The sequence below is a fragment of the Ostrea edulis genome, chromosome 3, assembly GCF_947568905.1.
Source record: "Ostrea edulis chromosome 3, xbOstEdul1.1, whole genome shotgun sequence".
Lineage (NCBI taxonomy): Eukaryota > Metazoa > Mollusca > Bivalvia > Ostreida > Ostreidae > Ostrea > Ostrea edulis.
In genome coordinates this window covers 44,121,550-44,136,151 of record NC_079166.1, presented here as the reverse complement: position 1 = coordinate 44,136,151, position 14,602 = coordinate 44,121,550, and the positions used below count along the sequence as shown (strand labels likewise).

Here is a 14,602-nt window from a genome sequence, read left to right as displayed (position 1 = left end):
ATCAGTAAATTGCCCAAACTCAACATTCAGATGATTCTATAAATAAATATAGTAAAATATATCTGGTTTAGTCGAGAGTGATTGCATATACATGGCTTCATGGGTAAAAGTAACATCATTATTATGTTAAGTTACATCATGTTTTCTTCAAAAATCATACTATCAGTAATATATATTATATAAGGATTTAAGGTTCTTGCTTCAATTAAGTGTTTTATATGCGCAATGTTGTTTCTTTCCGATTTCAATTAGAAGTCAATTGTGTGTGTGTATATATTTATATCTATATATATATATATATATATATATATATATATATATATCTTAATGATGTTTTTCCTCTTTGCCGACGCGCATGTATTATGCATTTTGGTACCCAATTGTAAAAATGTCAAATTCTCATTTTTCAAAAAACAACTGAAGAATCAGGTACGGAAACAATTTTTACTTCACTGGTCAAAAAGACGTGAAGAGGGTCAGAAATCAGGAAAACTCACAACATATTTTTCGTACAAAGAAAACGTTAATATGGAAAGTTATATATTTTTAGAAGAAAAACTCTATATAGATTTCGAATTAGTGCACATGACCTTCGAATTGAAAGAGGAACATATAAATTATAAAAACCAATTCTGGACAGAAGATTTCCTTAGAAAGAAACAAAAGAATATGTGAATTATGTAACCTTAATTGTGTAGAAGATGAATTTCATGTCTTTACTGATTGTCCATTCTATGTTGAAGAGAGAAACATGTTTTTTAATGGTATATACATGTACCAACGTCGCAAACCACGGTGTCGAGTCCACTCACGCTCCCTCATACGTGATGATGGAGAGAATCGAATAGAAGCACCCGTGGGTAACCGTCGATGGGTATATACAAGCTCAACAAAATTTTTATCTATTTAAGAAATAAGGACAAATTTACTTGGTTGATGATTAATGAAGACAAACCAGTAATTGTCAAATTGAGTGAATATTTAGTTAAAACTTTCAGAAAAAGAAGTGATGCTTTAAAACTGCAAAAATCATCATAGCTGGTATAATACTGATATATTGATTGATATATATAGATACAGTGTACATATATATATATATATATATATATATAATATATATATATATATATATATATATAAACTCTCTACGCCATCGTCAGTAAACACACTTTACAACAGTGTATCATTCTTGTTACCAATGTAGATTATTGATACTTGTCGTTTTTTCGTGTTGTTTGTTTATGTAATATATGTCTCTTGATAAAGAAGCGGGTTGCGTCGAAAATTTGAGTTTTAAATAACCAACAGTGTCGTGGCCTTTTCATTGCTTATGTGTGTGTGTGTGTGTGTGTGTGTTATGTAGACTTTAGTTATATAGCCTAACTCTCTTCATATATGTCCATCCTCTAATATTCACTCCACTTTTCATATTGTATACATTTGGGGGGGGGGGGGGGGGGGGGGTATACTCTGTGTGTATTATGCTGATAAGCCGTAAGGCTTATTAAAGCCAATAAACAATACAATACAATATATATCATTTCAAATAGCGCAATATTTAATATTGAGGTAATTTATCGGCAGTTCTTTTTAAAAAGACAATTAAAGACACGGTTCATAAAAAAGTTTTGGACCACAACGAGAGTCGAACTCGCATCACCCCGATTCGAAGTCGGGTGCTCTATCCAGTTAAGCTACGTGGTCTTATTAACGATGATTACATTACAAGTAAAAAGTAGTGATACACATCTACACAGTAGTTGTGAAGTCTTTTAAGTATTTCATTGAATTGCATCATCAGTAAATTGCTCAAACTCAACATTCAAATGATTCTATAAATAAATATAGTAAAATATATCTGGTTTAGTCGAGAGTGATTGCATATACATGGCTTCATGGGTAAAAGTAACATCATTATTATGTTAAGTTACATCATGTTTTCTTCAAAAATCATACTATCAGTAATATATATTATATAAGGATTCAAGGTTCTTACTTCGATTAAGTGTTTTATATGCGCAATGTTGTTTCTTTCCGAGTTCAATTAGAAGTCAATTGTGTGTGTGTATATATTTATATCTATATCTATATATATATGAATGATGTTTTTCCTCTTTGCCCACGCGCATGTATTATGCATCTTGGTACCCAATTGTAGAAATGTCAAATTCTCATTTTTTTCAATAAATAAATGAAGAATCATGCAGGTACGGAAACAATTTCTACTTTACTGGTCAAAAAGACGTGAAGAGGGTCAGAAACCAGGAAAACTCACAACATATTTTTCGTATAAAGAAAACTTTAATATAATAATACCATATTTATATAGCACCCTTTTCATACACCATGTACGCACAAAGGTGCTCAAATATGGAAAGTTATATATTTTTTAGAAGAAAAACTCTATATATATTTCGAATTAGTGCACATGACCTTTGAACTGAAAGAGGAAGATATAAATTTATAAAAACCATTTCTGGCCAGAAGATTTCTTTAGAAAGAAACAAAAGAATATGTGAATTATGTAACCTTGGTTGTGTAGAAGATGAATTTCATTTCCTTACTGATTGTCCATTCTATGTTGAAGAGAGAAATATATTTTTAATGGTATATATACCATCGTCGCAAACCACGGTTTCGAGTCCACTCACGCTCCCTAATACGTGATGATGGAGAGAATCGAATAGAAGCACCCGTGGGTAACCGACGATGGGTATTTATATACAAGCTCAACAATTTTTTTTATCTATTTAACAAATAAGGACAAATTTACTTGGTTGATGATTAATGAAGACAAACCAGTAATTGTCAAATTGTGTGTTATGTAAACTTTATATTAGTTATATCTCTTCATGTATGTCCATTCTCTAATTTCATATTGTAGGGGGGTGGGGGTGGGGGTGTTATACTCTGTGTGTGTTATACTGATAAGCTGCAAGGCTTATAAAGCCATGCATAAACAATACAATACAATATATATCATTTCAAATAGCGCAATATTTAATTTATCGGCACCCGATTAGAAGTCGGGTGCTCTATTCAGTTAAGCTACGTGGTCTTATTAACGATGATTACATTACAAGTAAAAATTAGTGATACACATCTACACAGTAGTTGTGAAATCTTTTAAGTATTTCCTTGAATTGCATCATCAGTCAATTTCCCAAACTCAACATTCAAATGATTCTATAAATAAATATAATAAAAAATGAAGAGTTTTCACGCACATATTTAAAAAGTTGAAAATAAAAAAAAAAAATTGAAAAGTAAAAAGCATTTTATAAAACACCCACGATTTCCAAAGTACGCGCCAATATATATAATTGATCATGTGACTGTCACGTGACAATATTAAGTGTTTAAAAATGTCGGACAGCGAAGACAATGTGCCGAACGTGTGTTCAAAGAAAGCGCGAATGTCTCTAACTTTAAATACAGATGGATCTGGAGATGATCAGGTGACGAAATTTTATATACGGCCCCTAATTTTGGTTTGTTGCAATCACTATATATATTTTTGAATGAGGCTTTATTACCAGCAATTTTCGAAGAAAGCTCGGATATATTATATCATTGTTACCCCGGTCCGTCTGTCTGTCCATCCGTCCGTCACAATTCTTCTTCCCCAAACTCCTCTTTTATTTTCAACAGTAACCAAGTAATCTTTTGGGATATGCTAGGTGGTGTCCTGTAGATTGGAACTTTCAATTTTACCCGGGAGACAAAATGGGGGTAAAATAAACCCAACGACTTCTCTTACACTTTACGCAGAAGCCAAATCAGTTTTAGAGAGATGATTGGTGGTGTCCTGTAGATCCTGGGGCCCAAATGGAGGTAAAAAAAAACCCACCGAAATTTTTCTACAAAAACCTGGTTCCCAGAACTCCTCTTCATTTTACGCAGTAGCCAAATGGTGTTTTGGAAGATGATTGGCAGTGTCCTGTGAATGTGTAATAAGGTTTCAGAATTTTCATTTTCACCCTTGGGCCCAAATAGGGGAAAAAGCCAATGGGGGAACAAGAATTGCTAACAGTGAGGGTTGGCCTGGAATATTTTTACTAGTACACAGTTTGATTGATTATTTTGCTGTTTTCTGCCACACTCATCAATTTTTCAGTTATCTGGTAGTGCCCAATTTTTTTTATATTGGTGGAAGAGAGAACCCAGATACAACAGGGTTGCAAATAATTTTAAAAATCCAGGGGCCATGTGGGCTCCTAACTTAACAAGTTTTACTAGCCCACATTGATATTTTGGGGCCCACATTTTCAATGAAATGTTGAAAGCAATAACAAAGAAGAAAAAAAACTTTTTACATGATGTTTTAATTTAATTGAACTCAGTTTCCATTTCCAATTCCTGCAATCTCTCAAATACTCTCTCTTCATCCTCACTATCAATGTCATATTCACTTTCAGTCTCATTTTTTCTAGTTTTTCTGTGTTACATTTATTTAATGTAACCAAAATGTTTGCTGCCTCTGATTTCTGAACCGGTTTCTGCAACTGTTCAATTTCTTTTGATCTAACATGCATTTTTGATTCCTCGTGTTTCACAATTGCGTCTATTTTATAAGATTGACAACCCTTAATAAAACTTGATTTAGGATCACTACTATGACAATGTTTACTGCACCATTTACATATCATACCCGCTTCGGTATTGAGCAGCCATGTTCTATTCTCTGTCCATTTTGCACTAAAATTTCTTGCTCTTTTCCTGTCATACTCAACGAAGTACTCCTTGCGGTCTGCTTTTCTTTTTTCTACTGGGTTAGGTACCCCCTGTATAAATTTCCACATCGTGAATCTAATCGCGCGTCTTCTTATGACGTTGATCCAATGAACAGTCTGTCTCTAGAAAACGTTTTATCGGTAGCAAATAGTGAAAACGAAAGTGCATTTAAAAGTAGAGTCAAACCCCGGTCGGGTTCCGGAAAAGTCCGACAAAATTTTTACTCGCCATGTGGGCGATAAGATCCTTAAGATTTTGTCGCCCACAGATAAAATTACTCGCATTTGCGAGTGGGCGAGTGGTTATTTGCAACCCTGAGGCCCCTGTGCACGTACAGAGTGAACATTGTAGAAAATGATCATAAACCACTTGAAGCTATTCTGAAGAAATTTTGATCACAGGCACCACCCAGACTATAAAAGTTTGCTACTCAGATTACAGAAGTGCACCTTTAGCTTTACAGACTAGCCTGGTAAAGCTATGTGCTTACCAGCGAACAAGGAAGAGACTTGAATTTTGAATCAGGAGTTAGAAACTTTTGTACAGTCAGTATTTTTACGTAGTGTACCTTCTGAATGACATATGCCGACTGATACAGGTTGGCCAGCATAATAATTGATTAGCAGAGAGTTGCACTCCATTCTACCAGTGACAAAAGACAACTTTGGTCAAAAACTCTGAACAGAAAGAAGACACTAAAGGAAAGGGAAGGGATGCAAAGAAGACCGCAGTTCTATCACAACACGCAGCAATCAGCAAGAAATTCCAGAGGGACGCAAAATTGAATACAACTTTAAGGACAAGTTAAAACCAGCCAATTTGAGCTCTCAAAATAATCGTTCTTATGAGTTAATTACTCCCGAGAGAGTCAAATATTGCAGAAACCATAGACTTTTTAGGCAATCCCTGCAGCTATTGAATTGAAATATATATATGAACTTTTATCAATAGGTTACAGATTGAGTTTGAGATTGGGGTTTCTTGAGCCATTTTCAGACCCTTGTAGCATTTTGGTTTCCTTTGAACAAAGCAGTGATGTGGCATAGTGATAAAGTTTCTTGCAGATGTGGCATCATGTTGTTGAAAGATTTACGGTCCTTGAACTTAGCAAATCTTGGAATTGACAGTTTTACAGACTATTTTTGTCTATCCCTTGCAATAATTGATTTTGAATAATTATATTACTGAGTTACAGATTTGGTTTCAGTTTGGGCTTTGCTGACCATTTTTTGAAAGAGTTATGGACCTTGAACTTAGCAAATTTTATATAACTGACAGTTTTTCCATACTTTTTAGCTCACGTGAGCTTTTCTGATCAAAACTTTCTGTTGTCTGTGGTTGACATCGTCGTTGTTGTTGTCTTCGTAAACTTTTCACATTTTCATCTTATTCTCCACAACCACTGGGCCAATTTCAACCAAACTTAATTGGCACAATGGCACAAAGCATCCTTGTGTGAAGGGGATGCAAGTTTGTTCAAATGAAGGGCCATGTCCCTTTCAAAGGGGAGATAATCACAAAAATGCAAAAATATGGTGGGTTCATTTAAAAATCTTCTCAAGAACCACTGGGCCAGAAAAGCTGACATTTACATGAAAGCTTCCTGACATAGTGGAGGTTCAAGTTTGTTAAAATCATGACCCATGGGGGTCATTGTCGGAAACCCATGGTCGGTCGCTCTCCGTTTAACAGAGCGTGACCGACCGTAGGTTTCCGATGATGCATAGGGGGTATGTTGGGGCCTGGTTGCACAATTAAGGATGAAAGTTATACATGCAAATATATATAAAGAAAATCTTTAAAAACTTTCTTCTCAAGAACCACTGGGCAAGAAGAATGGAGATTTAAGTGAAAGCTTCCTGGTAGATTCAAATTTGTTTAGATCATGGCCACCAAGGGTAGGGTGGGGCCACATTAGGAGATCAAAGCTTTACATGCTGATATATAGGAAAATCTTCTCCAGAACCACTTAGCCAATTTGAATTAAACTTGATGCAAATCATCCTTATGTGAAGGGGATTCAAGTTTGTTCAAGTGAAGGGCCATGCCTCCTTCAGGGGAGATAATCACAAAAATGCAAAAACAGGGGGTCATTTAAGGAAGTTAGCTCCTGAGCTTTTGAGCACAATTGCACAGGATGCTGCAAGTAAGTATTTACTGGTTCATAACTGATCCCATTGGTGCAAACATATTACACATCTATTACTGATCCCTATCTGTTGAAAACATTTGTTTCAATTCAAATTTTGAAAGGGTTTTGCAGGGATTATATTTTGTGGTTATTCAAAAAGTGCATGATATTACATTTTCTGTTTCGTCCTATATATCTTCTATTTTTATATTCCTATACGTGTATTTCAGTTTTATAATACAAGTAGTTGAGACTTTGAACTAGTTCAAATGTTGTAATTTATTAATTTGGGTAATATATTTTTCCAAAATTTTTTTTATTAATTTACTCAAAATTTTGTATAAAAATTCTATATTTTTGCCAATAATTTAAAAATTTGGTCTCTAACCCCTACTTTTTAGTTCCATTTTAAATTTTAAGACAAGACCTTGAAAATTACCGTATGTGAAATTTTAGAAATTGACATTACTCCTAATATGTCCTTTAAAACTCAAATTTGATATAATTAATTTTTTCATATCTCAAGTGCACAAAGGTCATTATTTATTTCCATTACTAGTATTAAACTTTTTTTTAACTCACCTGAGTTGAAAGCTCAAGTGAGCTTTTCTGATCACCCGTTGTCTGTCATCTGTCTGTCTGTAAACATTTCATACTTTCAACTTCTTCTCCAGAACCACTGGGCCGATTTTAACAAACATGGCAAAAAACATCCTTGGGTGAAGGGCTTTTAAGTTTGTTCAAATGAAGGGCCATGCCTACTTCAAAGCGGAGATAATCATACAAATGCAAAAATAGGGTGGGGTCATTTAAAAATCTTCTCACGAACCACTAAGTCAGAAAAGCTGAAATTTGCATGAAAGCTTCTTGACATGGGGAGATTCAAGTTTGTAAAATTCATGACCCCGGGGGGTAGGGTTGGGCCACAATATGGGATCAAATTTTTTACATACAAATATATATAGGGAAAATCTTTAAAAGTCTTCTTCTCAGGAACCACTGGGTCATAAGAGTGGAGATTTATTTGAAAGCTTCCTGATGTAAAGTAGGTTCAAGTTTGTACAGATCATGGCCCTGGGGGGTAGGGTGGGGCTATAATAGGGGAATCTCAAAAGTTTTACATGCTGTCAGATATATAGAAAAATCATCTTCTCCAGAACTAATGGGCCAATTTCAACCAAACTTGGTACAAATCATCCTTGGTTGAAGGAGATTCAACTTTTTCCAAATGAAGGACCATGCCCCGTTCAAAGGGGAGATAATAACAAAAATGCAAAAATAGAGTAGGGTCATTTAAAAATCTTCTCAAGAACCACTGGACCAGAGGAGCTGAAAAATCACATGATGGCCCCAGGGGTAGGATGGGGCCACAATAGGGGATCAAAATCTTACATACTAATACATAGAAAAAAATCTTTAAAAATCTTCTTCTCAAGAATTATATACATGAAAGCTTCCTGACATATTGCAGATTCAAGTTTGTAAAACTCATTGCCCCCGGGGGTAGGATGGGGCCACAATAGGGGATCAAAGTCTTACATATTGATATATAGAGAAAATCTTTAAAAATCTTCTTCTCAAGATTCATTGGGCTAAAGAAGTTTACATTTACATGAAAGCTTCCTGACATATTGCAGATTCAAGTTTGTAAAAACTATGGCCATGCGAATATATATGGAAAATCTTTAGATGTGGGCCAAGGAGACTCAGGTGATTGATGTGGCCCATGGGCCTCTTGTTTTTGTTCATCAATTAATTATACAATAATCCATGGCAAGTCCCTTGGACTTCCGGCATTTTTAATTGCTTAATGAAATATAAAGTTTATATGACGTTAAATGCAATATTCACTATAATAATTTTGGTTCCACTCGGAACTAAAACCCTGTTCTTGGATAATGAAATTTACAACTTTGGGAAAGGAAACTTGCTCCTTTTAAATGTCAATTTAATCAGAATTTAGTATCAATAGCATTAAAGATGGTGTTATCGAAGTGTTTTACACATGAATACTATTATAACGGGTCCCACCCTGGAGTTAGAACCTCTATCCCCAAAGATCATGAAATTTACAATTTTGGTAAAGGCCTCCCTGCTTTGCATGACTATGCAATAATTTTTTTTTTTTTACAGATGTGATGTTTTTTGGAAATTGGTCAAGTTTTGGTAGTGCTTGAAAGTTTGAAAGCAATTGTTATGGTAGTTTTCAGTTGAAAGTGTTCAATTGTTATTACACAACGGACGCTGATCAATTACTGTAACAATAGAAATGAATGGAAACTTTCAAGTCTATCATCATTCACAACAACTGATATCTTATAAATAACTGTGTTCTAGTTTAATAAAATACAGCTAAAATGAAACAAGTGAATAGCTTGATACATGTACATACACGGTACAGTGCTCCCTCAATATATTGATATTGTGCCCCCCCCCCCCTGAATTAAACTCAAGATAATTTGAATGTTTATACAGAATGGAGTCCAACTAACTTTATGATATTGAATTTTTAAAAATTTCTCAGTGAATTGTTGGTAATTGTGAATTCGTTAATTGCCACCCCCACTTTATCGCCCAAATTCGTCTTGAACAAAAGTTGGCAATATATCGAAGGAGCACTGTATGTCAAACAAGAAAGAAAGGAACAAACAAACAACTGGACAAAAATGAAAAATACACATAACTACATACATGTATACCAAGTAACAAGTGCCACAGATATTCAAGTCAAAACACACCAACATAATAATGAAGGTCTATGAAACACTTTACATCCATTTCATCACCATATGCCATAAATAGTTTAGAAGTATACATATACATGCATCTTTATGACTTGTACTACAGAGTCCAGTGCATATAGCAATCAAAACATGAAAGTGGAATTATTTTTTGTAATCATTAATGAAGTTGATTTCAATTCAAAATCGGGTTGGAGAGGATGTGAATCCAAATAAACCAGATAAATACATGTACAATGTACAATTGAAAGCAAAATGAAGGAAGTTATTAAACAAAGATGTTCATTGTACATGTGCAATATTGATAAGTTTAAAACTGAATGCTGCTTTATCAACTAGAGTGGAAAGAACTCATTTTTAACATGACAGTTAGTGCAAGAGGATATACTAAATAGTGCAAGAGGATATACTAAATCTAATATAATAAATTAGACTAACATATATGTGTATGAATTTACATTTAGACATTGTAGTGATTGTTTGTTGATACATAAATCTAAAAAAAAACCAAAAAAAAAACCTTAAGAGTTTGTACACAAGTACTTTACATTACACTGTACTCATCAACATGTGTGTTTTACACTCCTGGTGTAAAAGGGCATAAAAATGAGTATTAATTGTTAATAGACAAAGGAAACTTAAGCTGCTTATAACACAAAAATCTGAAGTCCTCACATTTGACTTAGTTGACAGTTGAAGTGTCATCAGCAGTAATTCATTAGTTAAAACCACATTAATGTACAATACTATATAGAGAGTTCTTGTATTCTCATTAGTGTGGCACTTTGTATTTTATGGTATGGATATTGTCTGAGTGATTGTTGGTAGGAGTATAGAGCAGCCTGGAGGTTCCCTGAGATCTGTTGACAGATACCCAGGATCTGCCATGATATGTCTCTTAAGTCCACATCTACATACAGCCCCTGATCATGGTGAACTAGGACCTGTAGATCATTAAGAGCTGTTTGTGCTCTCATTGTGTCAGTATGTCTGTAACACAGGAACTCCAGCATGTGTAACACAACTAGGGGTGGAATATACAATTCTGGGATATGATTCTGTAAGGAAACCATCTGTTCTGTCATTAATTCATTGATATAAATGATTCTGTTATCTAATATGATATTCCATGTTACAGCATGTCTTAACTTTGTAGACCAGGACTGCCCCCCTACAGCCTCGGTATACCTCTCTGTGTCTACTGTCCAGTTATTCATCACATATGGCTGAGCTAAGTTGACCTTTGTCATCTCTATCACAGACAAAGCTTCTGTGTACCTGAGTGTCTTGTAATAATACATTGCAATATACAACCTGTAAGAAATACACCCAAACTTGGCTGTGAGTTTCAACATGTGACAGGACATTCTGTCAGCAATATACATCAGCTTGTTTTCAGTGGTGTTGCTGTACATGTTTTGTAATGTAAAAGCAGCACTGTGAAGGATGGAGGCTGTAAGTACCTGTAACATGACAACTTGATACTGTGTCAAGGGTGAGATTGTCAACTGTTCTACTGTGTTTAAGTATTTCATAATGAGGTAGGGGCCTGTTGAGGGTGCTGTTGTATAATTTTCATATATCTCACCGAACATTTCTCCATCAAACTCGACCTCAGATACCAGAGTGTGTTCATCAGTACAAATACTGAGTCTAGGGTTATAAAGGACATTCATGATAGAAGACCTGAGGGAGGGACTGTGTAGTAGGAATGCTAAACCTTTTTCATAAAAACCAAACAGTCTAACAAATAATCTGTTTTGTGCTTCACTGTGGATATTACTGAGAAACATGTTGTTTTCTGGAATGAAAAAGTTAGGACAGACTCCCTCATACACCCATTTAAGGATGAGTTTAAAGCAGTACCAGACACATTTCAGGAGATTCTGTGGACACCAGTTAGGTATTGTGTTTCGTTGAATCGTCCAGAAAACTGCTGTCTTCATGTGATAGGAACACAGTAATTTCTCATTATCACGTAATCCATTGTTAATGACTTCTTTTAAGAACAATTTCAGCAAACCATAAGTTAAGAATTGACAGTGGTTCATTGAGTACACAAGTTTTTGTTCTGCCAGGGAAAATGAAATTCTCCATTCATTGCTTTCATGGTTTCCTAATTTGTGTCCTATTGCTACAAAGTGACATCCACTTCTGACTATGTCCCTAACAACCTGTGGGTGGGGCCATGTGTGACATCTGTCTATCCATGAGGAGGCAAGCGGAGGCCAAAAGTCACAAGCAAAACACTGGGCATCATCATATTCTAGTGTCCCTATAACTCCACTGCCACATGGACCATGTACTGTAGAGTTAGGCATTATATCAGAACATGTGATCTCTCTGTATTTAGAACTTGATATATGATGTCCACCATTCATTGTGACTAATGCTGAGAAAACTCTGCTGTCTGCCCATGGTGACAGTAATTGAAGTAAAGTAAATCCGGGTGGACTTTCAGAAGAGACAGAGAGAATCAGGGATTGTCTGTGTACATTGTAAAACTGAGTCTGAGATAAGTCCCAGATCACTCGGTGGTTTTTAAACCAAAACATGCCATCCATATCAGATCCCTCCATTCTGAATCCTTCTCTCTCACTTCCACTAAACATCCTCGTGTTCATGTTACTTGTCATTACTTTATTTGTCACCATCTCCTGAATGTCTGTCACATCTCTCCGCATTGCCACCTGTTGTGAGGTCCCCACTGTACAACACAGTCCCACAAATACGGACTCTGACATATGCTGTATACCTGTTTCACTGACAAAATAGACATAGTAGCTATAATGTAAAATCTTTTTTTGATGAAATAGATTAATTAATGGTAGCTTTCAGTTTAAAATAAATGTCGTTAAATTCATAATTGGTTTGATGTTACTTACATTTGGGGTGTTAAACTGGAGGAATCCATTGCTAGTTTATTACTCTGGGTATTTCCAGTTGTGGAAAGTCCCACTTCACCTACTTTTATTTTAATCTAGACAACTTCCCTATGTCATCTTAAATATAACACCCCCGTCCCATTTCACCTACTTTCATTTCATTTTATTCTAGGTGACTTACCTGTGTCGATCAACTTACACATAACTTCCCAGTCGTGTGAGGAACATTTAATTGATAGAAACAACTATTTGATTATTATCTTTTTATGGGAGCATTGTTTTGTAGAGATTATGTATTTCATAAACCCTTTATGTGTCATTGTTTATAATATTTAGGTCACCTAAGTAAACTCAGGTGACCTATTGATATATCAGAATGGAATAGTTTTTAACTTCTTGATAATTATCACTACAATTCTTTTGAAATTTGGCCTGATTCATCTTTGGGACCAGAGGGTGTAAATTGTAAAATCTAGACAATTTCCCTATGTCATCTTAAATATAACACCCCAGTCCCACTTCACCTACTTTCATTTTATTTCATTCTATTCCTCCACTTCCCTGTATCAACTTTTATATCACTTCAAAATTCTGTGGGGGACATTTAAAGGTCATAGGAGACAGTTTTTAATAATACATTTTCTCACCATAATTATCAACTTTGTTTCATAGACACCTCATAAAAATGCTCTTTTAGGATTAATAATGATATTAAAGTAGGGGTCTAGTAGCGTGACGTCATGTCCGGATCGAACTCTGGTATTGGTTCACGTACTATTATTATCAAACATATTTTTAGCTCATCTGAACCGAAGGTTCAAGTGAGCTATTCTGATCACATTTTGTCCGGCGTCCGTCTGTCTGTCTGTCCGTCTGTCTGTAAACTTTTCACATTTTCGACTTCTTCTCCAGAACCACTGGGCCAATTTCAACCTAACTTGGCCAAAAGCATCCTTGGGTGAAGGGCTTTCACGTTTGTTCAAATGAAGGGCCATGTCCCTTTCAAAGGGGAGATAATCACAAAAATGCAAAAATAGGGTGGGGTCATTTAAAAATCTTCTTCTCAAGAACCACTGGGCCAGAAGAGCTGAAATTTACCTGAAAGCTTCCTGACATATTGCAGATTCAAGTTTGTTCAAATCATGGGCCCCTGGGGTTGGATGGGGCCAGAATAGGGGATCAAAGTTTTACATACAAATATATAGGAAAAATCTTTAAAAATCTTCTTCTCAAGAACCACTGAGTCAGAAAAGCTGAGATTTATATGAAAGCTTCCTTATATAATGCAGATTCTAAATTGTTAAAATCATGGCCCCCGGGGGTCGGATGGGGCCACAATAGCGGATCAAAGTTTTACATACAAATATATAGGGACAATCTTTAAAAATTTTCTTCTCAAGAACCAATGAGCCAGAAAAGCTGAGATTTATATGAAAGCTTCCTTATATAATGCAGATTCTAAATTGTTAAAATCATGGCCCCCGGGGGTCGGATGGGGCCACAATAGGGGATCAAAGTTTTACATACAAATATATAGGGAAAATCTTTAAAAATCTTCTTCTCAAGAACCACTGAGCCAGAAGAGCTGAGATTTATATGAAAGCTTCCTTATTTAATGCAGATTATAAATTGTTAAAATCATGGACCCTGGGGGTCGGATGGGGCCACAATAGGGGTTCAAAATTTTACATACAAATATATAGGAAATTTTTTTAAAAATTTTCTTCCCAAGAACCACTGAGCCAGAAAAGCTGAGATTTATATGAAAGCTTCCTGATATAGTACAGATTCTAAATTATTAAAATCATGGCCCCCGGGGATCGGATGGGGCCACAATAGGGGGTCAAAGTTTTTTTTTGTTTGTTTTTTGTTTTTGTTGTTGATATAGTGCAGATTCAAGTTTGTTAAAATCATGGACCCCGGGGATTGGATGGGGCCTCAAGGGGGGCATCAAAGTTTTACATACAAATTTATAGGAAAAATCTTTTAAAATCTTCTTCTCAAGAACCACTGAGCCAGAAAAGCTGAGATTTATATGAAAGCTTCCTGATATAGTGCAGATTATAAATTGTTAAGATCATGGCCCCCGGGGGTCGGATGGGGCCACAATA

General features: G+C 35.3%; 2 protein-coding genes and 1 non-coding gene across 6 annotated transcripts in view; 1 reads left to right on the top strand and 2 right to left on the bottom strand.

Annotated features, from left to right (window-relative positions):
- Positions 1–1,630: 1,630 nt before the first annotated feature.
- On the bottom strand, positions 1,631–1,704 carry Trnar-ucg (transfer RNA arginine (anticodon UCG)). The gene has a single exon. It is a non-coding gene; the product is annotated as a tRNA-Arg (tRNA).
- Positions 1,705–3,336: 1,632 nt separating this feature from the next.
- The window catches only part of LOC125673757 (polycomb protein eed-B-like), a 40,183-nt gene continuing 28,917 nt past the window's right edge, over positions 3,337–14,602 (top strand). Inside the window, exon 1 of one of the 4 annotated variants that reach the window (XM_056157895.1) lies at positions 3,337–3,458. In XM_056157895.1, coding sequence (XP_056013870.1) covers positions 3,366–3,458 — 93 coding nt within the window. In that variant the 5' untranslated portion in view covers positions 3,337–3,365. Of the gene's footprint in view, positions 3,459–3,813; positions 3,835–11,370; positions 11,510–14,602 lie in introns of those variants that run through there. The other 3 variants (XM_048910528.2, XM_048910529.2, XM_048910530.2) reach the window with 3 other exon arrangements.
- Positions 9,183–12,685, bottom strand: LOC125673756 (uncharacterized). Its single transcript, XM_048910527.2, has 2 exons — positions 12,492–12,685; positions 9,183–12,369 (listed from the first exon to the last, which is right to left on the bottom strand). Exons 1-2 carry the CDS (start codon positions 12,518–12,520, stop codon positions 10,353–10,355), a joined length of 2,046 nt encoding a protein of 681 aa, XP_048766484.2. The 5' UTR covers positions 12,521–12,685; the 3' UTR covers positions 9,183–10,352.